This window comes from Hyalella azteca, unplaced genomic scaffold (assembly GCF_000764305.2).
Source record: "Hyalella azteca isolate HAZT.00-mixed unplaced genomic scaffold, Hazt_2.0.2 contig17787, whole genome shotgun sequence".
NCBI classification, from domain to species: Eukaryota; Metazoa; Arthropoda; class Malacostraca; order Amphipoda; family Hyalellidae; genus Hyalella; species Hyalella azteca.
This window is the reverse complement of record NW_025947557.1, coordinates 32,930-53,292: the sequence shown is the minus strand read 5'-3', so window position 1 is coordinate 53,292 and position 20,363 is coordinate 32,930. Positions and strand designations below refer to the sequence as shown.

General features: G+C 38.5%; 1 protein-coding gene across 1 annotated transcript; it reads left to right on the top strand.

The window, feature by feature from the left end:
* The first annotated feature begins 831 nt into the window (after positions 1–831).
* Positions 832–18,636, top strand: LOC108669556 (patched domain-containing protein 3-like). The gene is made up of 9 exons (XM_018156927.2): positions 832–1,621; positions 2,722–3,056; positions 3,773–3,973; positions 4,771–4,902; positions 6,120–6,266; positions 6,972–7,138; positions 8,091–8,303; positions 14,577–14,789; positions 15,153–18,636. Exons 1-9 carry the CDS (start codon positions 870–872, stop codon positions 15,747–15,749), a joined length of 2,757 nt encoding a protein of 918 aa, XP_018012416.1. The 5' UTR covers positions 832–869; the 3' UTR covers positions 15,750–18,636.
* Positions 18,637–20,363: the final 1,727 nt, after the last annotated feature.

Sequence of the window (20,363 nt, the reverse complement as noted above, 5' to 3'; positions counted from 1 at the left end):
TAACGAACTATTACAATTATTCTAATAATTCATTTGTACTCAAAATTGCAACGCCAATGAATTGCGCTGTAGTCATATTTCCTGTTCGGCTCTGCAAAAGAAAATTTGTCCGAAATCGAGCTTTATGATCCTCTAATAGAGCAGAAAGTTTTATTAGGTTTCCAGTTAATTCTGCTCGTTACATATACGGAACTACGAAAGTTATTGCAATTGGTTAAAATGTAACACAAAATGTAGCAAAGTCCACACTTTTTTCCACAGTTGGTCACAAGCAAGCGAAGCCACGGACCAGCGGACCGCATTGAACCACCCACATGACCACATCAGTGCTCAATCATCAGCCATTGCAGGTGGTAGTTGGCCTCGAAGCGGCATCTTTATTTCACCGAGCGTTTAAGATGGACTTGTAGAGCCTCCATCGATAATAGGTGTCCTCATTTCTAAGTCCAACAGATAGAACATCGAATGACTTGTCTGTCAGGCAATTCTTATTATAACATTTTTTTAATATATTAGACAACGTAGGTCGGAATTTAATGTTGTTACATTTATTCAAATGTAATCATTTGTTGTTGTAATATGCTAGCATCTCCTTATAACCTGATTAGTTCCTGGCGCATTGAAAATAATTACCGAGCCTTTCTTTCCATACAAGATTAATGTTACATTCAGTTTAACTCATAGAGAATATAAAATTTTGCTGGAAAATAAAATTTGAACTATAATGATTCGAGTATTCATGTAACTAATAGGCTTTTGGTAACTCTCATGTGAAATGCCCAGGCCCACTCAAGAATATTCGATGAAAATTATGTCAGTGTTATATTCATTTCCCTTCAATTCGCAGGTGCGAAGATCAACCCACCGAAATGAAGGAAAACGCCTTGAGTGGCCTAGGTTACATTTTGACCAAGTGCTTTCCTGATGTCAAATGGATTCAGGAGAGGAAATTTTTCTTTTTCCAGACGTTTGATTCGATTTTGAGTAAGGCATTTTTCAGGTTAGGTGAATTGATCGCTGATTATCCAAAATCATTTATCGTAATCCCAGTTTTGATCACTGTGATTTCCGTGACGGGGTTCCTCAGGATGAACTGGATAGGCCACCCAGAGTTTCTGTTTTCTCCGTTGAATGGAAGAGCTCGCCAAGAGCGGGACTTCATTGAGGGATACTTTAAGATGAACTACACTGATTCTTTCAACGAGGATCGCCTTACTCGCATTGATCCTTATGTTCAACTGGGAATTACGATGACAGACTCGTCCAATATAATCGACCAAGAAGTAATGAACAAAATACATTCTATAGATGAAATTGTCAGAAATTTTGAGTTTCACGACGAAGAAGGCAAATCGTACACCTACAATGACATCTGTGCTAAGGCTGGAGGAGAGTGCGTGAGGCCTCGCTTCATGGATTTAACAGACCGCATACATGAAGTTAAAACTCGGAAACTAAACTTAACATTCCCGGTCATGATAAATCCTACAACATTCGACAATTATATTTTTCCATTTTTCTTAGCCGGTGTTAAACTCTACCCTGAAAATTCCATCATGTCTGCCGAAGCCATCAAACTCTCTTACTGGGGAAGTGCCGAAAGCCAAGAGATGAAACGCTTGTGAGTATGAAGATTCATTGTTATTGTCAATAATGGTTACCATATTCAGGGCTATTTTTTGCGTTTTAACTTCCTTCAGTTCTCGTCTAAATTTTTAATTGAGTCTGTACGGAACTTTAACTTGTGATAGTCATGAATTTCGAGAAGTGTGAATATATGCCATCTGATCGGAATATTCGTAATCGCGCTCATGTGTGAAAATGTGTTCTCTCGCATCCAACCATATCATGCATACCAAATTTACTGTGCATAACTACGTCCGATGTGAGTGATTAGAAATGGATAGATTCTCTTTCGGCGGCCGTCATCTTAAAATAAAAAATTTTTTCCACTACGTATTAAGCTAATCATAAAAGCGGCATTTTTTACAACCGCGCTAAACGGTCCTATCATATTCAAAGTTTTGAAGTGCAATTAATAACGCAACTTCATTGACAAAACAACGCAAGCCTGGCATAACCTTCCATTCGAGCTTGTTAAGTTATAAGGAAACTGATGGGAGTTTCGGGCGGGAACTTTCTTCGGGGAGGGAAACTAATTACGATGGCAAGTGAATATACAATGCGTGCAGCGTTTACTGCTTCAAATGCATGCATATATTTTCATTAGTTATCTGCCCGATGATTAGGTTTTGTGCCCATTTTAATATTTCAATAAAAAGTTCTGCGGTTCAACTGAAAACAAATAACTTCTTAACGATAGGTGCGGTGAGAGCTTGGTGATGAAGTATATGTTGTTCACATAACTAATTTGGGTATTTTGTCGAATAATTTCACTAGTTTAGTTATTCTCATAACAAAACGAACAAATTTGAGTCGTATGAATAGACTTAAAAGTAATTACTTGTCCAGATTTACATTGCGTATCATAATTTGTCTGCATTTTCAGCCATAGCTCAGTTGTTTGTGCAGTCGTAGAACACAATCGTCGTGTCCTTATTTTGAATACAGCGACAAAATACAGCTAATTATTTTTTATATCCCTGAGACGAAGAACTTACAATATACTAAAACGTCAGAATTTGCGTCTCATGAGCATTTTTACATGTCAAACCTTGTACAAGAAACAACATTGTTTTGAAACTGTTTTCGGTCTTCCAGGAGTCATTTATGGGAAGAAAAGTTTATTGCACACTTCATGAAAGGCTTTGGAGAGCCGAGTTTGAACATCGCAATGTACCACTCAAGAACCGCCTCGCAAGAGATAAGGAACAACACCCTGTCGGTGTTACCTTACTTTACTGTAACAGTGATTGTTATAACAGTCTTTTGCCTGGCCTCCGTCACACTGGGGGACTGTGTCAGAAGCAAGACTTGGCTCGGCTTAGTGGCCATCTTTAGTTCAACATTGGCCAGCCTGACGGCGTTTGGGATCCTCATGCATTGCGGCGTTCCGATGATCGGCATGAACATGGCAGCGCCGTTTCTGATGTTAGGTGAGAGACTTGCCGACTGATTCTTTTATCAAATACTTATAGCGAATCTTGAATGTTTAGTAAATGCAAACTTCAGATTTTAACTCCTAACTTTCGCCTGAACGCTTTTCCCATGTTAGAGGATTTGCATTACACAGTTTAGTTTTTCGATCGTAGATGAGGTGACCGCGCAAACCCTGGTCTTTTGAGGGATAGCATCATACCTTATCGAGTGTTTATTTCCTTGTGTTATTGATTTTGTTTTTATTGCTTATGTAAATCTTGTAGGTCCGTAAGTTGGTTATCATGAAATGCTTACATATTTGCACTTCATTGAATTTCAAGAAAAACTACCATTTCACCTGTGAAGCAGTGTTGGTGAACGAAGTCAGCCAGTGTATCACGATACATTTTCATTTACTCACGATGGTAATTTGTGGCACCACAATGCTCTCCCATTTTGAAGAGTGATACAAAATGCCAGAATGTGTTTGTCAATATTTCAGCAACCGCAAACTTTTAACACCGATTACTATTACAAAAAATACTTCGTGGACAACATTCAAATCACTATATTTCACCCTGCAAGAATTCTCTTGAGAGAAGCACGAAACTTAATCATGTCTCGAGATATTTTGATATTTCCTGATGGACCTTGGCACCAAAAAATTGTTCTGGTGGAAGTGTCGGCCTATCACTTCATTCAAGTAATTCTTAAAGTATTTTTTTTTTTCAAGGTATTGGCATCGACGACGCCTTTGTGACGCTTTCGGCTTGGCACAGAACGCGTCCTCAGGATTCGGTGCGGGAGCGCATGGCTCAAACCTACTCGGAATCCGCCGTTTCCATCAGCATCACTTCCATCACCAACATGATTTCATTCTTCATAGGCACCTTCACGTATTTTTCCTCCGTCATGGTCTTCTGCCTCTATCTGGGTAAGGCTGTAGATTTCGATTTGGTGCTAACAATTATTTGTGGGTTCAGAGTCGGAACCTTAATGTGGGGATTTTTTCTTATTCGTAGGAAGAAATTCTTCGGTTTGAACAATAATTAGTGGCTTGACAGAAATGATTAAATAGCTACATGGATAAATTTACCTTAAAGTAATTTTTAAGTGGTGTAAAGGAATAATACGCGACAGATTCTCAAACAACTTTTCTGGTTATGTCTTCACTGTTTTATCAATGAATATTATCTCATTTGCCTCTGGTATAAATTTTGACGTCATGGAATTTATTTCTGGTGAACCATGCTAGAATTATAACTTTTGGGTGCCCTAATAAATTTAGCAGTTATTATATAATCGCAAGGTTGGCCGAACTAAACTAGTTATGCTGTAAAAAAAATAATTCCATTCAAAATTACGACCAGACTTGTTAGAAAAATCCGGATTTTGGATGTGCACGGCTGCGCTCCCATGAAAGTCACAAAATAAAATTTTGCAGAGCCTTTATGTCTCGTCAAGTTTTTAACCGAGTTCTGCATTTGGCATTTTTATAATTATCCTATTTCTAGCAGAGTTTTAGCCCAAAATCATCGATTCCATCAAGAAGCTTGGTGTTTATGAAATAGTTCCATTGTTGGAAGTAATAAAAGTATTACGCTTCCAAATGTTTTCAACTAAAAACAATTCTTCATATCTTTGCGCGCTGTTGTAATACACGCACATTGTAAAATCAGTAGATTGCTTGGACCATAAATTTACGAGCAATTTAAAATCAAATGCACGCAGGTACCTCGGTGCTGATGGCGTACGTGTGGCACATCACGCTCTTCGGCGCCTGCCTGGCGCTGTCCGGACGCGCTGAGAAGCAGCAGCTCCATAACATTACCTGCAAGCGAGTCAAGTCCAGCTCGGAGTCAGGTTTGTCTTGTTAATTTGTTGTGGAATAATAAAGGAGCATTTTACCCCAAATGTCATTTTTAACTAAAAGTCACGCACCCCGTAATAAGAATAATTCAAGAATTGCGTGAGAACGATCGTATCTGCGAACATTTTTTGTTTCATAGCGTTACAACCATTTTTTTTATTTCGTAATATTACAAGAATTTCATTTATTATATTACTATTGCATTCCACGATTAGAAGCGCTCTGTAGAAGGCCAGCCTTAATATTAAGCGTTATCGTGGAAAAGATCTTTGTCATGCAGCCCCTCAGGGGGGACTTCTGACGGGTGTCTGTGCTCGTCAGAAGTCCTATGGGATTTCGCGTTCCTAAGGGGATTGTTCCTGAGCGCCCCACCGCTGAGCTCGCGGTGTCTGACTGTAGGTCTCAAAAGTGGGGTTGAGTTATTATGTGGGTAGGATTCCTTACATTTCCCTTCTCTGTCTCTCTCGTGCGGGCGGCCGACGTCCCGTGTAAGCGACCTCTTGTTCGAGTGTCTTCGTTTCAGTTGCTTTTCACCTGTCCCTCCTTGTCACTTCGTCTCTGTGAGATGCTAACGCTGCTTCCTTCGAGCCAGCTTCAGCGGGCTGGACATCTGAGACCTTCCGCCCCTTGTGGGTGATGAATAATTGAGACCTTCCACCTCTATGGTGATGTTCATCTTGACTTTCGGTGCGAGATAGCTAAATAGCTGAAGCGCTAGTAAACATTTGGCCACTAAACTAACTAACTAAACTTGTCATGCAGCACTGGTGTTCCCTTACGCCCAAAATATTTCTATCGTGTTTATTAAAAATTCTTCTGGACTGCATCGTTTCTTCTACTCCTGGTTGTGCAATTAAATGAAATCTATTTCGGTGCCAGAATGAGGATCTTTAGCACTATATGCTAAAGAAGACATAATCCTTATCCGATTCGGAAAATGACGCATGTTCCTAAGATATTTAATCACGGTTTGAATAACTTCTTACGCTAACTGTCTCAAAGTGCTTCAAAGATATTAAGAATTACGATAATTCTCTAACTTCAGAGAAGTGAACGATCGTGATGTTCAAGTTGTAACACCTTTTCTACACGCCGTCATGCACTGCATGATACGCAACTGGGTCAGGACAACCCACTCAGGGGCAAAAAGTGCATCGCTATTGGGACAAATTTTCATCCAATTTTCTGAGCGTATCCTGCTAATTTTCAGCCGGGGAGTCGGCATTTTATCGCCGATTCTGCGCCGGTGGAGTGGCCGCGTCCGACCCTAGCAATCCTGACGACAACCAACCACCAGCCGTCGTGATCCTCTTCAGGGACTACGTCGCTCACTGTCTAAACTTGCCAGTAATTAAAGGCAAGAATTCCTTGTGTTTATGTTCATTGGATTACGAAACATTATTTTTTGTCGATTTTTTGATGTTGGAATTGCCCATCCTGCTAGTGGCAACTATAGGTAATGGAGGGAGGGGAGATAGGTCAGTTTTTCGTGGCACTAAGGCCACAGATGGTTCCTCCACCATCATTGGCTCGCTAACCCTTCAGAACCATTTATAGCATTACACAAGACCCTGGACACCAAGGTACTCATATATCAACAAGGTACTCATATCAGGATGAATCGCCGAGTTGGCCATGAGCTGATTTTCCCAAAAAAAAACTTATACCGATTGATACTAAAATTATGGTCGCTGGGTGCGAGATACTGGGTCTCACCTTCGCCTTACCGCAGCTCTTTAGTATGCGGCGCTTGGTCGCCGAAAAATTATTTAAGTGGAAATATTAGAATATAACGCGGCTCAGACTCATGATGGCCTTATTGGTCCCGCAGCTTGCGTGATTCTCTACACAATCTGACACAATTAGTTGGTATCGGATGACGATGGTATTGAGGTCCATGCTTCCCTAGACAATTTTCCAATAGGCGACTCGAGCATCGTTGTAGGTATCTCGGTGTGTCTATTATTGTTTATTTTCAAATTGCCAATACGACTAAAAGATCACTGCATTATCGTACACATTAACAATCAACGTTGCAGAACGTGACCTGACGATCCTCCAGGTGTAGTGGTGGTGGCGTTCGCAGCGTACTTGGCCGTGGCTGTGTACGGCTGCACTACCATCAACGACGGCATGCAGTTGCGCAAGACGGCGCGCTACGACTCCTACTCCATCCCATTCTACGACTTCACTGCTAAATACTTCAGCAGTTTTGCCTACCGCCCCATGGTTGGTTTTGATTAGTGGAAAAATTCGAAATCAATGAAACTTACTTGAAATTTAGGCGTAATATTGCAGATTACTAATGAAGTAAAAACTAGGGAAAATGTACCAAATTAAATACCTTAAAAGAATCAATTTTTAATTATTGCATTGGATAAAAGTAATTTGCTGCTTTGCTACACCCGTTAATTACCAAGTTTCTACTGAGTAATAATGCTATTATTCGGTGACTGGGTATATTTATTTGAATCAGTTAAATCTGTCAAACTGAATGCATTATGACGTAGTTGAATTATTTTCATGCATTATTGAAGATTGATGCTAGGAATGCCGGTCTTGTTTAGATAATGCAATTACAATTCTTTAATGTATATTTTTAATGAATACTTTTTCTGACGGTTGATTGCCTAATTTCAACTCCTGATTAAACTCGGATGCTTGAATTAGGTCACATAAGGTGCAAGATGAATCACCCACGAATTTGACACACACTCTGGTTTAATATTACAACAATAAATTCCTATCAAACATCTGTAACATTATTTTCAGGTTTAAACCTTGTTGTGAATAAAAATCATTCAGACATTCAGTTTTGTCACATTTTCTGTACATTTTCCATAAAATTTGCTAATAATTTCATTTACCATCCGCCCATTTCTTCCAACATCTGACACTTTTCATATTTTAGTACTTTCTATAACTGGCAGATGACCTTCTGATCAACGTCTTTTTAACCTGCGGGCAATTTTATTTGATGCTTCGTTATATAAATCTCTTGCAGTCTTCATCATTATTCTTTGCTAAATCTAGGAACCTTGGTACACATGGCTCTACTCGCGCCCCCAATTTTTGAAAGAGGATAAGTTCAAATATCAATTGCTCATGAGTGTCAGGAAAGTTCCCCACATTTGGATTAATTCCTGCTTCAATATTTGTAAGACTCAACCTTTTTTTGCAGATTGTCTTCACCGGCAACATCACGTACAGCGATCCAGCCATCGAGAGGCAGTTGCTCGAATTCGTTGAGAAAGTTGAATCCCATGAGTTCATCGGCGATGAGTTTTACACGGATTGTTGGTTGAGGCAGTGGACAAAATACATGGCCAAGAATGGCAAGTACCAAGGATTGAATAACAGCGACGAGAAGACCTACATCTATAATCTCCAAGAGGTACTTGAAATATACGGATATGAAGCCCGCATTATCAAACATACCTATATCAATTATTAAAAGTCGTGTTTAAAGTAAGTTTATTCAAAATTATGATTACAAATTTGGGTGGTTGAATGATTACGGACATGGCAGATAAGTAATAAGAAAGCAATAGTGCGAGCTCTAATATATGATTGGCCAGGCTATATCAGTACTCTCTACTAGCTCAGTGCAAGCCTCGTCTTCTTATGTTTAATGACGTCTTTTTTTCCGTTACTGTCAGTGGGATAGTGTTGGGCTTTGCGAAACGTAAATTTAGAGAAACGCGATTTTGAGAAACGTTTGTCTTAAATTTAGCAAATCCATATAAAAATTTTGAGGGTGGTCAGCTTCTGAGTTTAGGACGCTTTTAGCTCGATCAGCGCGTAAATTAGCAGCTCTGTCCGCTTTACGTTCTGGTTGTACGAATGAAATAAGCGTCTGATTAGAATCCGGTCACAGACCGAGCGAGCTATATAGAGGCGTTCCTGGGACGCGCGCATTTGGCACCTGATAGCTTCGGCATAGACACGGCCGAATCTGGCAAGTGCGTTAAAAAATGGCCCCTCCCTTCCGCTCCAATGGGGGGGGAAGGGAGGGGCATTTGATGCCTAATAATAGGATAACATGGGGCAGTGGCCCCCCCTTTTCTTAAACTAAATTTTTGATGAAGTTTTAATTGATAAGAGGTATTTCTTTGTTTTGTTCAGAGTTAAAATTAATGAGGAATGTATGATGTGAATTAGACGCCTATAGATTTATTCAACTTTTATTGAAACAGAATTTTGTTATAAAAGTTATAAGTGTCAAAATGGGCCCATTGCCTCACCTCTGGGACAATGGGCCCATGGGCTTGGGGCAAGGCGCCCACCCCTGATCCCTTTACCACAATTACATATTTTTTGTTTAAAATGATAAAACAACACTTTACCGTTTAAATAAGAAAACTTAATAAAAATATTACATTCATTCATTAATTAACAACTTAATAAAACATATCCTAAACTTGAAGAAACATGTTCTTGGCTTAAAAAATCTATCACTGACGTGAAAAAATATTTCTTTAACAAAAAATATGTATCCTTGACTATAAAAATATATCCTTGCATAAAAAAATTTATCCAGATATTATGTGCAGGGAATTCGTACTTAATCGTGATTTCAGCCAACACAATAAAAACTCATTAAACTTTGGCTCATTGGTGTTGGCTAAAATAAACTTTTGGCAATGCATGAGTCAACAACTCGATAAGGGGTCATTAATACGCAACTAGAACTTGCTGCCTCGAGGCGGCAAATAAAAAAAAAATCATACAATACGATGTGTAATTTGTAAATTAAAAAGCTAGTCATAGTTTTGAAAAGCTTATTGAAACAAATCTAATGATGTATAACACAAGACTTCACCATGGGCGCCTTGCCCCGTGACACGCGTGGGCCCGTTGCCCCACTGGGCATCATTTCAATTTATATTGTGTCAACATTTTATTTTAAAAGCTAATAGTCTTAACTTAAACTCCAAATTATCCCTATAAATATTACTTTCAAAATATAATCCACAGTAATTTCAAAAGCTTTCTATACAGTAATCGAAAACAGTTCTATTTAGCAGAAAAAAAACTTTTATATGGGCTAAAACAGTTATTTGCGAGTAACTTATCAACGTAATAATTAACTCTTAGCAAAACATAAAACCGTACAATTTAGCCCAGTGAAACTGTCGACCGGCGGTAGAACGCACGGACCAATATCTGCCATATATACTTAGCGGGAAACCCGCTATGGGCCCACGACCCGCAGTTGTCCCGTCGCCAAAAGTTACCCTATTGGGGGAAAGGGTGTGGGCTTTTGATCCCCCATATAATGGGAAAATGGAGGGGGTATTTGCACCGCTATACGCTTTATATATGTGCAAACTAGACGGACACATAAAAAATGTATCACTGCGGCACAATTAAGCAAATGGCAAGGAAACACGAATTTGAACCGGGAATAATATCAATTAATACAACTTTCAACCCCAACTTCCCACAACAATCTCGAATATTTACCTGAATGCAGGATTCTTCCACATTGCTCAAACAAAACAATCTCTAATATACACCAGCACACATTGCCCGAACATAACAGTCTTCAACATTCACTAGTACTCAACAATCAACATTCTCCAATATTCAATACTGCTCAATATTATCCAACGTTATCCACGTACAAAAAATTCTAACACATACTTCCGTGTCCCGTACCAAACATTTCTACCAATTGCGGGTACCAAACATTTTCCACATACGGAAGAGCAAGACATTCTCTCGCCTTAACCAGTATTAAACCTTCTCTCATATTCACCATCACTAAACAATCACATATACTGTTATGTATTCTTCCGTAATAACCACTTAAATCAGTCCTCGAAGTTATCAGAAAATATTTGCAAACAACAGCCTAGCATATCTACATAGCTCAATTTTAACTATTTTTAACATAGCGCAAATTCATATGGTAACTAATTTCTGTGTTTCCAGGTCGGAAGAACATAGAATGTAATTAATTGTTTCCAGTAACGCAATTCACGGCGAGTGAATTGCGATTCACGATTCATGGCGAGTGCCATTCACGGTGCATTCACATGCAGCATAATTTGCTAACGACTCGTTATCGTACGACACGTCACTCGTACGGTCTATCGAACTGATCTGCACTCGTCTATATAATTCTGCCTACAGTGATTGTAAAAAAGATCAATTTTTACCGTCGAAATTCTAGTTGCCAATGACGGAAAACCCCTGATTTGGGGGGCGCAAAGCCCCCCGGTTTTACCCCGCGCCTCTACGCGTATTGTGCTTTGCACGAGCTGTCATTATTCTACTCACAGTACGTGCGATTGTAGAGCGAGTAAAGATAAATTTCGCTTTAGATAAATTTGTAATCTAAAGCGAATGAGAGACATTGTTGTGAGATGTGTGTATTATAAAGGAAAAAAGTGTAAAATGAATGAAGAAAAAGAAGAAGGGGGGGGTGAGGTGGTGAATAACTGGTTGGAACTTGTGACTTTCCTAAGATTGTCATGTTCAATGGAAAGTTCTAAAATTTATCCTCCAATAATTTGTAATTCTACGAAAATAACCCAATTACAAAATTTCGATTCACTCTGGCACTAAACCCGATGATGCAACTAAAGAAGCATATAATTACAGAAAACGAGCAACTTTGTTACTTACGAGTTACAATTACGATTTGTATCCCTGTTCGTTAGCGTTTCTCTTGCAGCGGCTTGGTGACTGCCTGACTGGTGAAGACTAAACCCAACCATGCAGTCGAACTCTTGACTGAACTGTTACTTCCACATATGTATACCGCTTTCTAGATGAATTACAACATGAAGTATATGGACACGAGCACGTAAAATACCACGCTCATGCCAGCGTATACCGCAAGTTACAAATTTCCGTTACTGCCAGCTCCAAAATCTTTATAGCTCAACTGAGTTGTCTAGAATTCCTACTGGTATCATGGCGCCATGCCGACTAATCATGCAGTGCCTGAGTCGGAGTCGTGTTTTTCAGTGAACTCCACTATATAAAAACCATTGTACAGGAAATCGTAGAAATTGGTAGTTTCTAATAATTTTCAGCTTTTAAAATCTATTATTTTTTAGTCAAATACTTCACAAGTTCGCTTTTCCCACTACGATTACAGGATTAAAATGAGCAACGTTCGTCATTAAACATGTGATCGTCACTAGAACCACTCGCGAACTATCGCCGGCAAGGCAAACGAAGGTGTAGCGTCTTGTAAGTCTACTCACTCCCTCCAGCTGCATCGCGTTCAACAGAAACAATATATAAACATTTAGCGAATCTAGCAATAAATTTTGCCCTGCGAACATGATAAAGTAACTATGAGGAACAAGAACCGTAAAGCATTGACCAGCTTTTGTCATCGATGTTGTTTGAACTAATGACCGAACTTTTTTTAATTCGTTCAAAAAGTTGTCAGGTGCCTGAGCAGAGTGTTATATGTATGACACTCACGCCCAGTAACCGCCATTAAATGAAACGATCATAAATCACTGAAGGAATTATGTAAACCGTACCACAATATGATACAATTGTGAGCCTCACCTGAAAATATTGAAATTTTGTAGACCTTGTTTGAATAACCGAAGGTACATTGTTCAATGCCTGTCATCCGGCAATGCACTGCCATCACAATATCAAGCAGTTTCATCCAAAATCAAAGCGACTTGAACATTTAATAAAAAAAAACTTGTTGGCTCTGAATGCAAAACCGAAAGTTCATCTGTTACTTTTCCTGCCAATAAACAGCTTACTTATTAGTTATGTACATTACATTATGATAGAGATTTGAAATTTATCTCTTTGAGCTACAAACATTAATTTTTTTACTGCCACGTACTTATCAAGTACTTTTCTCCCCATAGCACCCCTAAATCATATTTCCATGCTTTCAAGGAGCCTGTGGTTTTTAAAAATATAGCAATATAAATTAAGATATTTTTGTCCTTAATTAAATCACTATCTAACTACTACGCAAGTTCAAAAAATTTATAAATTCAATTCCCATTTCATATCATCTTATGCCTTAACAAACGTACGCGTGTATATACATCGACGCCATTCCATGAGCGGGTGATGGTCATTGTTTGCTCAAATACTAGCGTCTGACATGAGACAGCCTAGCCTGTTGGTCTTTTTAACACGTTTTTCTTAACTCAGCTTCGCGTTTATTTGTTTGTTTGTTGTTAAAATTGACAACGAAAATTAGCCCACTTCTTATTGCTCTAGAGATCTGAAATTCGGCATGCAGGCTATTTTCGCCTAACAATTTCAGATGCAATCATAAAAACTAGCAATTAGAGACCTAAATTAGCTTAATTGAGTAAATTAAATATATATATATATATAGTATTACCTGCGGGCGCTGACGTTATAGATGAGCACTCGCTGATGCTGCGTATCGTGGATACGTACGTCCAGTCACACTTAATCAAGTCATTAGATATAGTAGAAAATATAGTAGCAACGGACTAAAAAGTAGAAAATAAAATACTTAAAAAAACTTTTTAAAAAACTACGTTTTTCTTGTGGACTAAAAAGTAGAAAATAAATTATGGCTCGCCCCAAAAAACGTGGGTCGGGCTGTACGTTCACCATCAAATTTTAAAAATTCGTGTGTTTAGTATTTTTTGGTTACGCAGATTCGGCCCATCGTGCAAGCGACTCCCGCAATAAGCTCCTACTTTCCAGCCGAATACGAATAGGGTATATGGCCGATTTTCACCTGATTCTCCTCTAAATCCGAGTCGATGGAAACCGGGGCAACCCTGCATGTAATTTACAATTCGACTGGGATTTATGCCCTAACATGATGACGCTTCAGCTCACTCTGCCTTTCAGTCTCCAAGTTCTTCCATGCGAAAAGCATTCAATGGTATTGATTGTGTATTCTCTACCATACAGAAAAATTACGCGAAGATCGGCATTGTGTGCATTCTGTAAACATCGAGAGGAGTGTCCCCATTAATATAATATTAATATTCAAACTTCCAATTTTGTTGAGGGTTAAATCCATAATCAAACTCATTCTCACTCTGCCACACGGCGTAGGTACAAGTATGTACATATATGTTTCCTGGTTTAATAATTAGTCAAGACACATTTACCCATGGTTGTATTAATATGTTAATTCAACCATCGGTTAAGGGGACCGACTACCCTAAAATTTTTAATTTTGGCGTTTTCCGTTTTTTGTGCTCATCTGAAAGCTGGAATTCTGCTCTTTCCAATGGTACCACTGCCATCGCTGTACGCCAATATTTACGTTCATGACGTCTCTTTATATAGGAGCAAAATGTTCTTATTTTTACATTTTACGTATGTATGTGAAGTTTCATGATGATCGGATGATAACTGTAGAAGTTTTTTCGGAGGGTAGTCGGTCCCCTTAACCTACTCCCACGTGTCGTAGGTTCTTCATATTACTGATTTGTTTCAAATCAAGCATGAACGTACTCTATCGTGTTAGAGAAGTAGAGGTGCTACATATAACGCAAGGCAAAGTTTCCGGGCGCCATAGAACTGTCTTTAAATTTCTTTTGAATCAAATCATCAATTGGTTTAAATCCATGAAATAATCCTTTATGTTTGGTGTAGCCTTCATTCTGTGTTTTCTTCAACAAGGACGATAGTCCATATAATAATATCTGCCTTCGCAATTTCTGTTGTTCCACAGTCCTTCTTAAGTGGCGACATCAACCGCTACCGCGCTGACATTGTCTTCAGCGAAGACAACAGTCGCATCGTCGCCTCGCGCTGCCTCGTCCAGTCGGTTAACGTCATGAACGCCATCAACGATCTTCGTCTGATGCAGGACCTTCGTCAGTGGGCGGACGAGTCTAAATTCAACGTCACTGTTTACCATCCTGCGTTCATCTACTCTGATCACGTAAGTTCATATAGTATATGAACTGATATTTATGTTGAATAATTTCAACTCACACAAACCTTGTTAGACAGATTTTGCTATTCCCACGTCAGTCTGTTGATAAAAATTTTGATTAAAGCATCGTAATATCACCGAAATAAGTTCACCAAAATGCTATCGGAATCGATTTTCGATTTTATGGGACAAATTGGACTGCACTACAAGACTGTGAGTTAAACGGAACTAAGATCACGAAGAAAAAGTTAATCATCGATATGCAATTTCATTGACTATTTATAATTGTTAAACTTACCATAAATATGTTACGCGAAATTTTTTTTTCAAGTTTCAAATTCGATATATTTTTGGATAACCTCTTTTCAGCTCACAATCGTCCGCTCTACCATCCTTAAGGCCATCGCGTATGCTGCTTTGACAATGGTTTTGATATGCGTCATCTTCATCCCGAACCCCATCTCCTCCTTGTGTGTCGGGGTAGCCATCGTGTCCATCGAAACAGGAGTCATAGGATACATGAGTCTCTGGGGAGTAAACTTCGACGTGGTATCGATGATCCAACTGATCATGTGCATAGGCTTCAGCGTTGACTTCACAGCCCACATCAGTTATTCGTATCTTGCAGCCAAAGTTGACACACCTGAGGAGCGAGTCCAGGAATGCATGACGTCATTAGGATTGCCCGTCATGCAAGGCGCGCTCTCGACTCTCATCGGAATCCTGCCGTTGATGTTAATCCCATCTTATATGTTCACGACCTTCTTCAAAACGGTATTCTTAGTTATATTCTTCGGAACGATTCATGGTATTTTTCTCATGCCAGTCTTTCTGTCTATGTTCGAAAGCATGTTACGCAATAGAAAAGTTAAAGTTCGCGACGAAGAAGGAAATCCCAATGTGAATGAGTCTCGTGAAATGGCTTCCATACGCAACAAGCAGCACAATCAGTCAGCTTTTAGATAGCTTAACCTTAGAATAAGAAGCTGAAGTTAAAAAGTTCCTTCAGTTAATATATCATTCTCAAATTGCGATGGGTTCATTAAGACCAGACTAAAAGCGTTCGCACTGACGCAGGCCGACGCGTGCGGAAGCTGCGATATTATATACATGTGTTTCTACCAGAATGGCCACACTAAACGCTTACAGGCAGAAGCTGCCTCAAGCGTACAGACGCTATGCCGCGCCGTGAGTAATCGACATTACTCTAGAGTCTAGAGACTAGACAAATATTTCGGCGCGGCAACGCGCGTGCACCATTCAGTGTCCTTGATGCAGCCGTGAGGGGAGGACATCGAAGACATTGATGAAGACAAAATAAAGAAGGAAAATCAAAAACAAGTTTATTTTAATTACTTCTTATACTAAAAAATTGCACATGAGTATCAAGTCTATCTGTATTAAGGTTGGACTCGCGACGTTTGCATCATATATAACCTATCAAAATATTTATCTAATTTCACTTGAATGGATTCCAAAATAAGACAAAACAAAGAAAGTATATATGGGATTTTTTAATTTCTTTTTCTTTCCCTATAGAAGTTTCATCAATGAGAACGGCTGTTGCGTCTCTTGCTGACACTCATTTATACACGCTGACTCGCAGTATAAGCTGGGCAGTGACGCGGTCCAGCGTCTAGTTTGGACACCATACGCGCGGCGCGGCGCCGCACTGCTCGAAGCGTCAGCCAGCGTACGTGTGAACACATTAAGTCTGGCTGTACCCTTGGAATTTCGACTGGTTTAGTCTATTTTCTAGGGATTTCTCCACTAAGCAGGTACGCCCTAACTCCAGAACATTCGCCTAACATTCTGAATTGTCCTATTTTTATCCAAATATTCATTTGCAATCAATGATCAGTAGCAAAAAATACATTGACTTTGCCTTACAACAGTGATACTGAAGGAAATTTGTGCACACGTTTTCTTGAGTCGAATGAAGCAATTTATGCTTTATCGAGATCTCTATTAATAGTTGTGATCGGTGTTATCGAACATTTCTCGATCTGCCTACTTTTCGTAGATATTCATAACCAGTAACTAGTGGAAAACGAGTATGCTCACACTAGTAGTGAAAAAGGTGAAAACTAACAGTTCTGATGTAGAATTTCTGAAAATAATGAGATGACAATGGGCCCAAAAATTAATCAAGTGTCACCGCAGAAGGGTTCATTTGGTGAGACGGAGCTGAATGAGAAGCAAATGAAAAAAGATGGTCAATAAACCGGAGCTAAATAAATCTGTCTAGCTGACCGCTGACCATTCATCGGCCACCTGAAAAGCGAAAATTGCCTAAAAATCCGCGCTGCTAGAGATATTATCATACAGACACTTCACTATAAGACGCTCCAGAGTGCAAAATGCTGGTGTTGGGACTGCATGAGCACGGATTTTACGACATGATCCTGAATCCGTTAACTCTTCGCTGCACTGTGAACACGGGCCATAAGTAGCATGAATTTTAAAAAATACATATTGCGTTGTTCCTCCTGAAAGCTGTAAAAAACATAAAAAATTGTCTCCATAAAAAAGTTTTCATTGGAATTTGTAGTAAAAAATTAGTTTTAAGAAATAGTAATATCACTAATGAACTTTCAAATATCTAAGACTTCGAAAGGCTCCTGAGCGAGCGCTTCACAGTCTTTCCAGCTTTAATTATCTCGACTGAGAGAGATTGGATAATATTTAACTATCCTCGTCTACGCCCCGCCCCTCTTTGCACCTGCGTGTTAGCAGCCGCTAGTGCGGTCACTGCGGTGTTGGCTCATCAATGACGAGTTGTTTCGGTACTCACTAGCTCCGCGCAAAGCTCAAGTTTCAGGGCCAGAGAGGTTGCCATACGTACCCGAAACTCCTTATGAGAGTGGCGTGACGTCCTGCAATTTCGACTCCGATTATGGCAATGGTGAGGCAAATGGTGGAGAACTCAACCGCATAGACCGATCCTGAATCAAACTGCCCATGAGCGAAAAAATTGAAAATAAAATACTCGAAAAATTCAACTCAGGAGTCGATTAATTGTGACGATTATAGGGAGGCTAAAACTGACATACATTATTAGAAATATTGCAATTTTGGTGTACGGGGTAATAGTTTACGGCCTAATTTATGCACTTGCTGGATCCACCCTAAATAATTTAGTATTGTTGGCCGTAAGTGCTTCGACGGCACCCAGGAAGCGACCTGTGAAGCGAGCATGGGCAGTGCGATATGCACTGCCCGACGTATGGACCGACCGACGAGCTTTCCTTAGACTTCAAGCAGAGGAAAAGGCACGTATCATCTAAATTATTCTGATCAATGGTAGTATGTACTTATTGCGTGATTGTCGTAAAGTCGTCTAGGTAGAATGGGTATTCATTTAACAATAATTATAAGTAAAGCCTGTATATTATTTATTCTTTAAGCATAAATAATTTAGCCTTGTAATACACATTTTATTGGCATATAAAACTGTTTGACAAAAATCATTCGAAAGGACCAAGTAGGAGGTATAACACCTGCCGCAAACAAAGCGCTGTACTGTTGGGTTATACTCCTCTGTAGCTCAGAGACTTGTCTTCTCCAATTTTTTAGCTCATGTTTTGGATTTTCACAAAAAAATTGCCTCTTTGTATAATGTAACTTGTCGTTGACTAGACAATAAATGGAATTCACAGTACAGACGTGCGCGTGTCATTGTGGTGTATATATTTTTCCGCTTCTTTCTTTACTCGCAAATATGTCGCCCTCTCGTACCGTGGAAAATTTTGGTAAGGGAAGAGAATGCTTTTGTGTTATGACTTCCTATTAAATGATACCTATAAGAAAAATTAAAATTAAAGAATTTTTACTGTGAATTTTGGAGAGGTCAAGTCAAGGAATGAGATAAAAATTACTTTTTAAAGACACTTCTAAAAAATTTAGTGTCTCCGATGCTACACATGTACAATGAATTTCTAATTTTATTTTCAAATAATAAAAAATTAATTCTGATTTTGTAATGTACAAAAAAAGTTTTTTTTTCAAATTATTCTGTCAATTGATTCGTGCATTGTCTCCGACTTTGAGCAAGTGTACAAAATTTCAGAATGATTGGACAGGTAGTGTGTTAAATATCGATTAAGAGATTTGTAGCAGACAAAATTATTTTTAAAATTTTTTTAATAATAAACAAATAATTTCAAAATTATTCTTTCTGTCAATTGATTCATGCATTGTCACCATCTTTACGCAAGTGTGCAAAATTGCTGGTCCATTGGAGAGTTAGAAGTGTGTTAAATATTGATTATAAGATTTGTAGCAGACAAACAAACAACAAGTAGTAAAGTTAAAGAGAAGTGTTGTAAAAATGATTGAATTGTCGTTCTGAATTTCATCATAGCGTGAAAGAAGGTTGGAAGTTCATCATAAATTGGAATATTTGCCATAGCATCAAAACACCCTCTGCAATCCCTGTAATAATATTATTATTATTGTAATTATTGTTTAGGTAATATTATGTAATTATTGTAATAAAACACCCTCTGCATTAACTCTGTAATCCCTAACCTTGAATTAACTAGTGGGAGAGCGCGAGACAACACAGACATCGAGTCAAGAAAAAAGCAAAGTGTGATTTTTTCTGAGGTTTGGTGTGAGTAACGGCAAACATTCGCGACAGTCGCGCTTACTTGTGAATTATTTATCATTATTGTGAATTTTTATTAATTTCTGTGTGAATTTTTATTCATTTATGTATTCAATAATATATTCATTTTAATTATTTATTGTGAATTTTTTTATCATTTCAAAAACTGAATCTTTCTGGCAAAAATATTGAAGAAGAAGCCTTTACATAGACACAGTCGAGATTTTTAATCCTATTATAATTGCAATTATAAATATCATTGACGTCATCTATATTATTTTTATATTATTATTACTGACATTCTATTATATTATTTCGTATTTTTATCACTTGCTATAATTTTTGGAATGAAAATTTGAAATTAAACTCGGAATTAAAACCGTATTTATCATCGTAAACCGTATAAAACCGTATTTATCGTAGATCAAAACATGTTTCCTGCAAATTGATGAGAGTTTGATATCACATTATTCGAATCCACTACATAGAATTTTTGTCTTTTTTAATTCGAGTGTAATCAAGTGTAAGAGGTGTTTAATTGCTGAACACAGTTGCGAAAATATTCAGCCTACTATCGATCGCTGAAAACGCTAACTTTATTTTAATTCTGTGTGCATATTCTAATTTTATTTATATGATTTATGCAATTTTCTTCTGTGGCCTATATAGTCTGGCTCTAATGAGACGTGCGCACATTTTAGCGCATAATGAATCGGGTTGGATAAAAAGTATTAAATAAACCAAATAATTCAACATGTCATGAAATATTACTTATTCTAATAATTCAGTAGTATCCAGGTAATTAGCAATCACATCCTCAATCAATCACATCGTCAATCACGGTTAACAATCACTTTCGTTCAACCCAATTATTCATGTACGAGATGAAGTAATGACTTAGCAACATTGCTCCTTCGGCACACTTCGCCGGCATGCTCATCAATCAAAGCGGCATAATCGCTTTTTGAGAT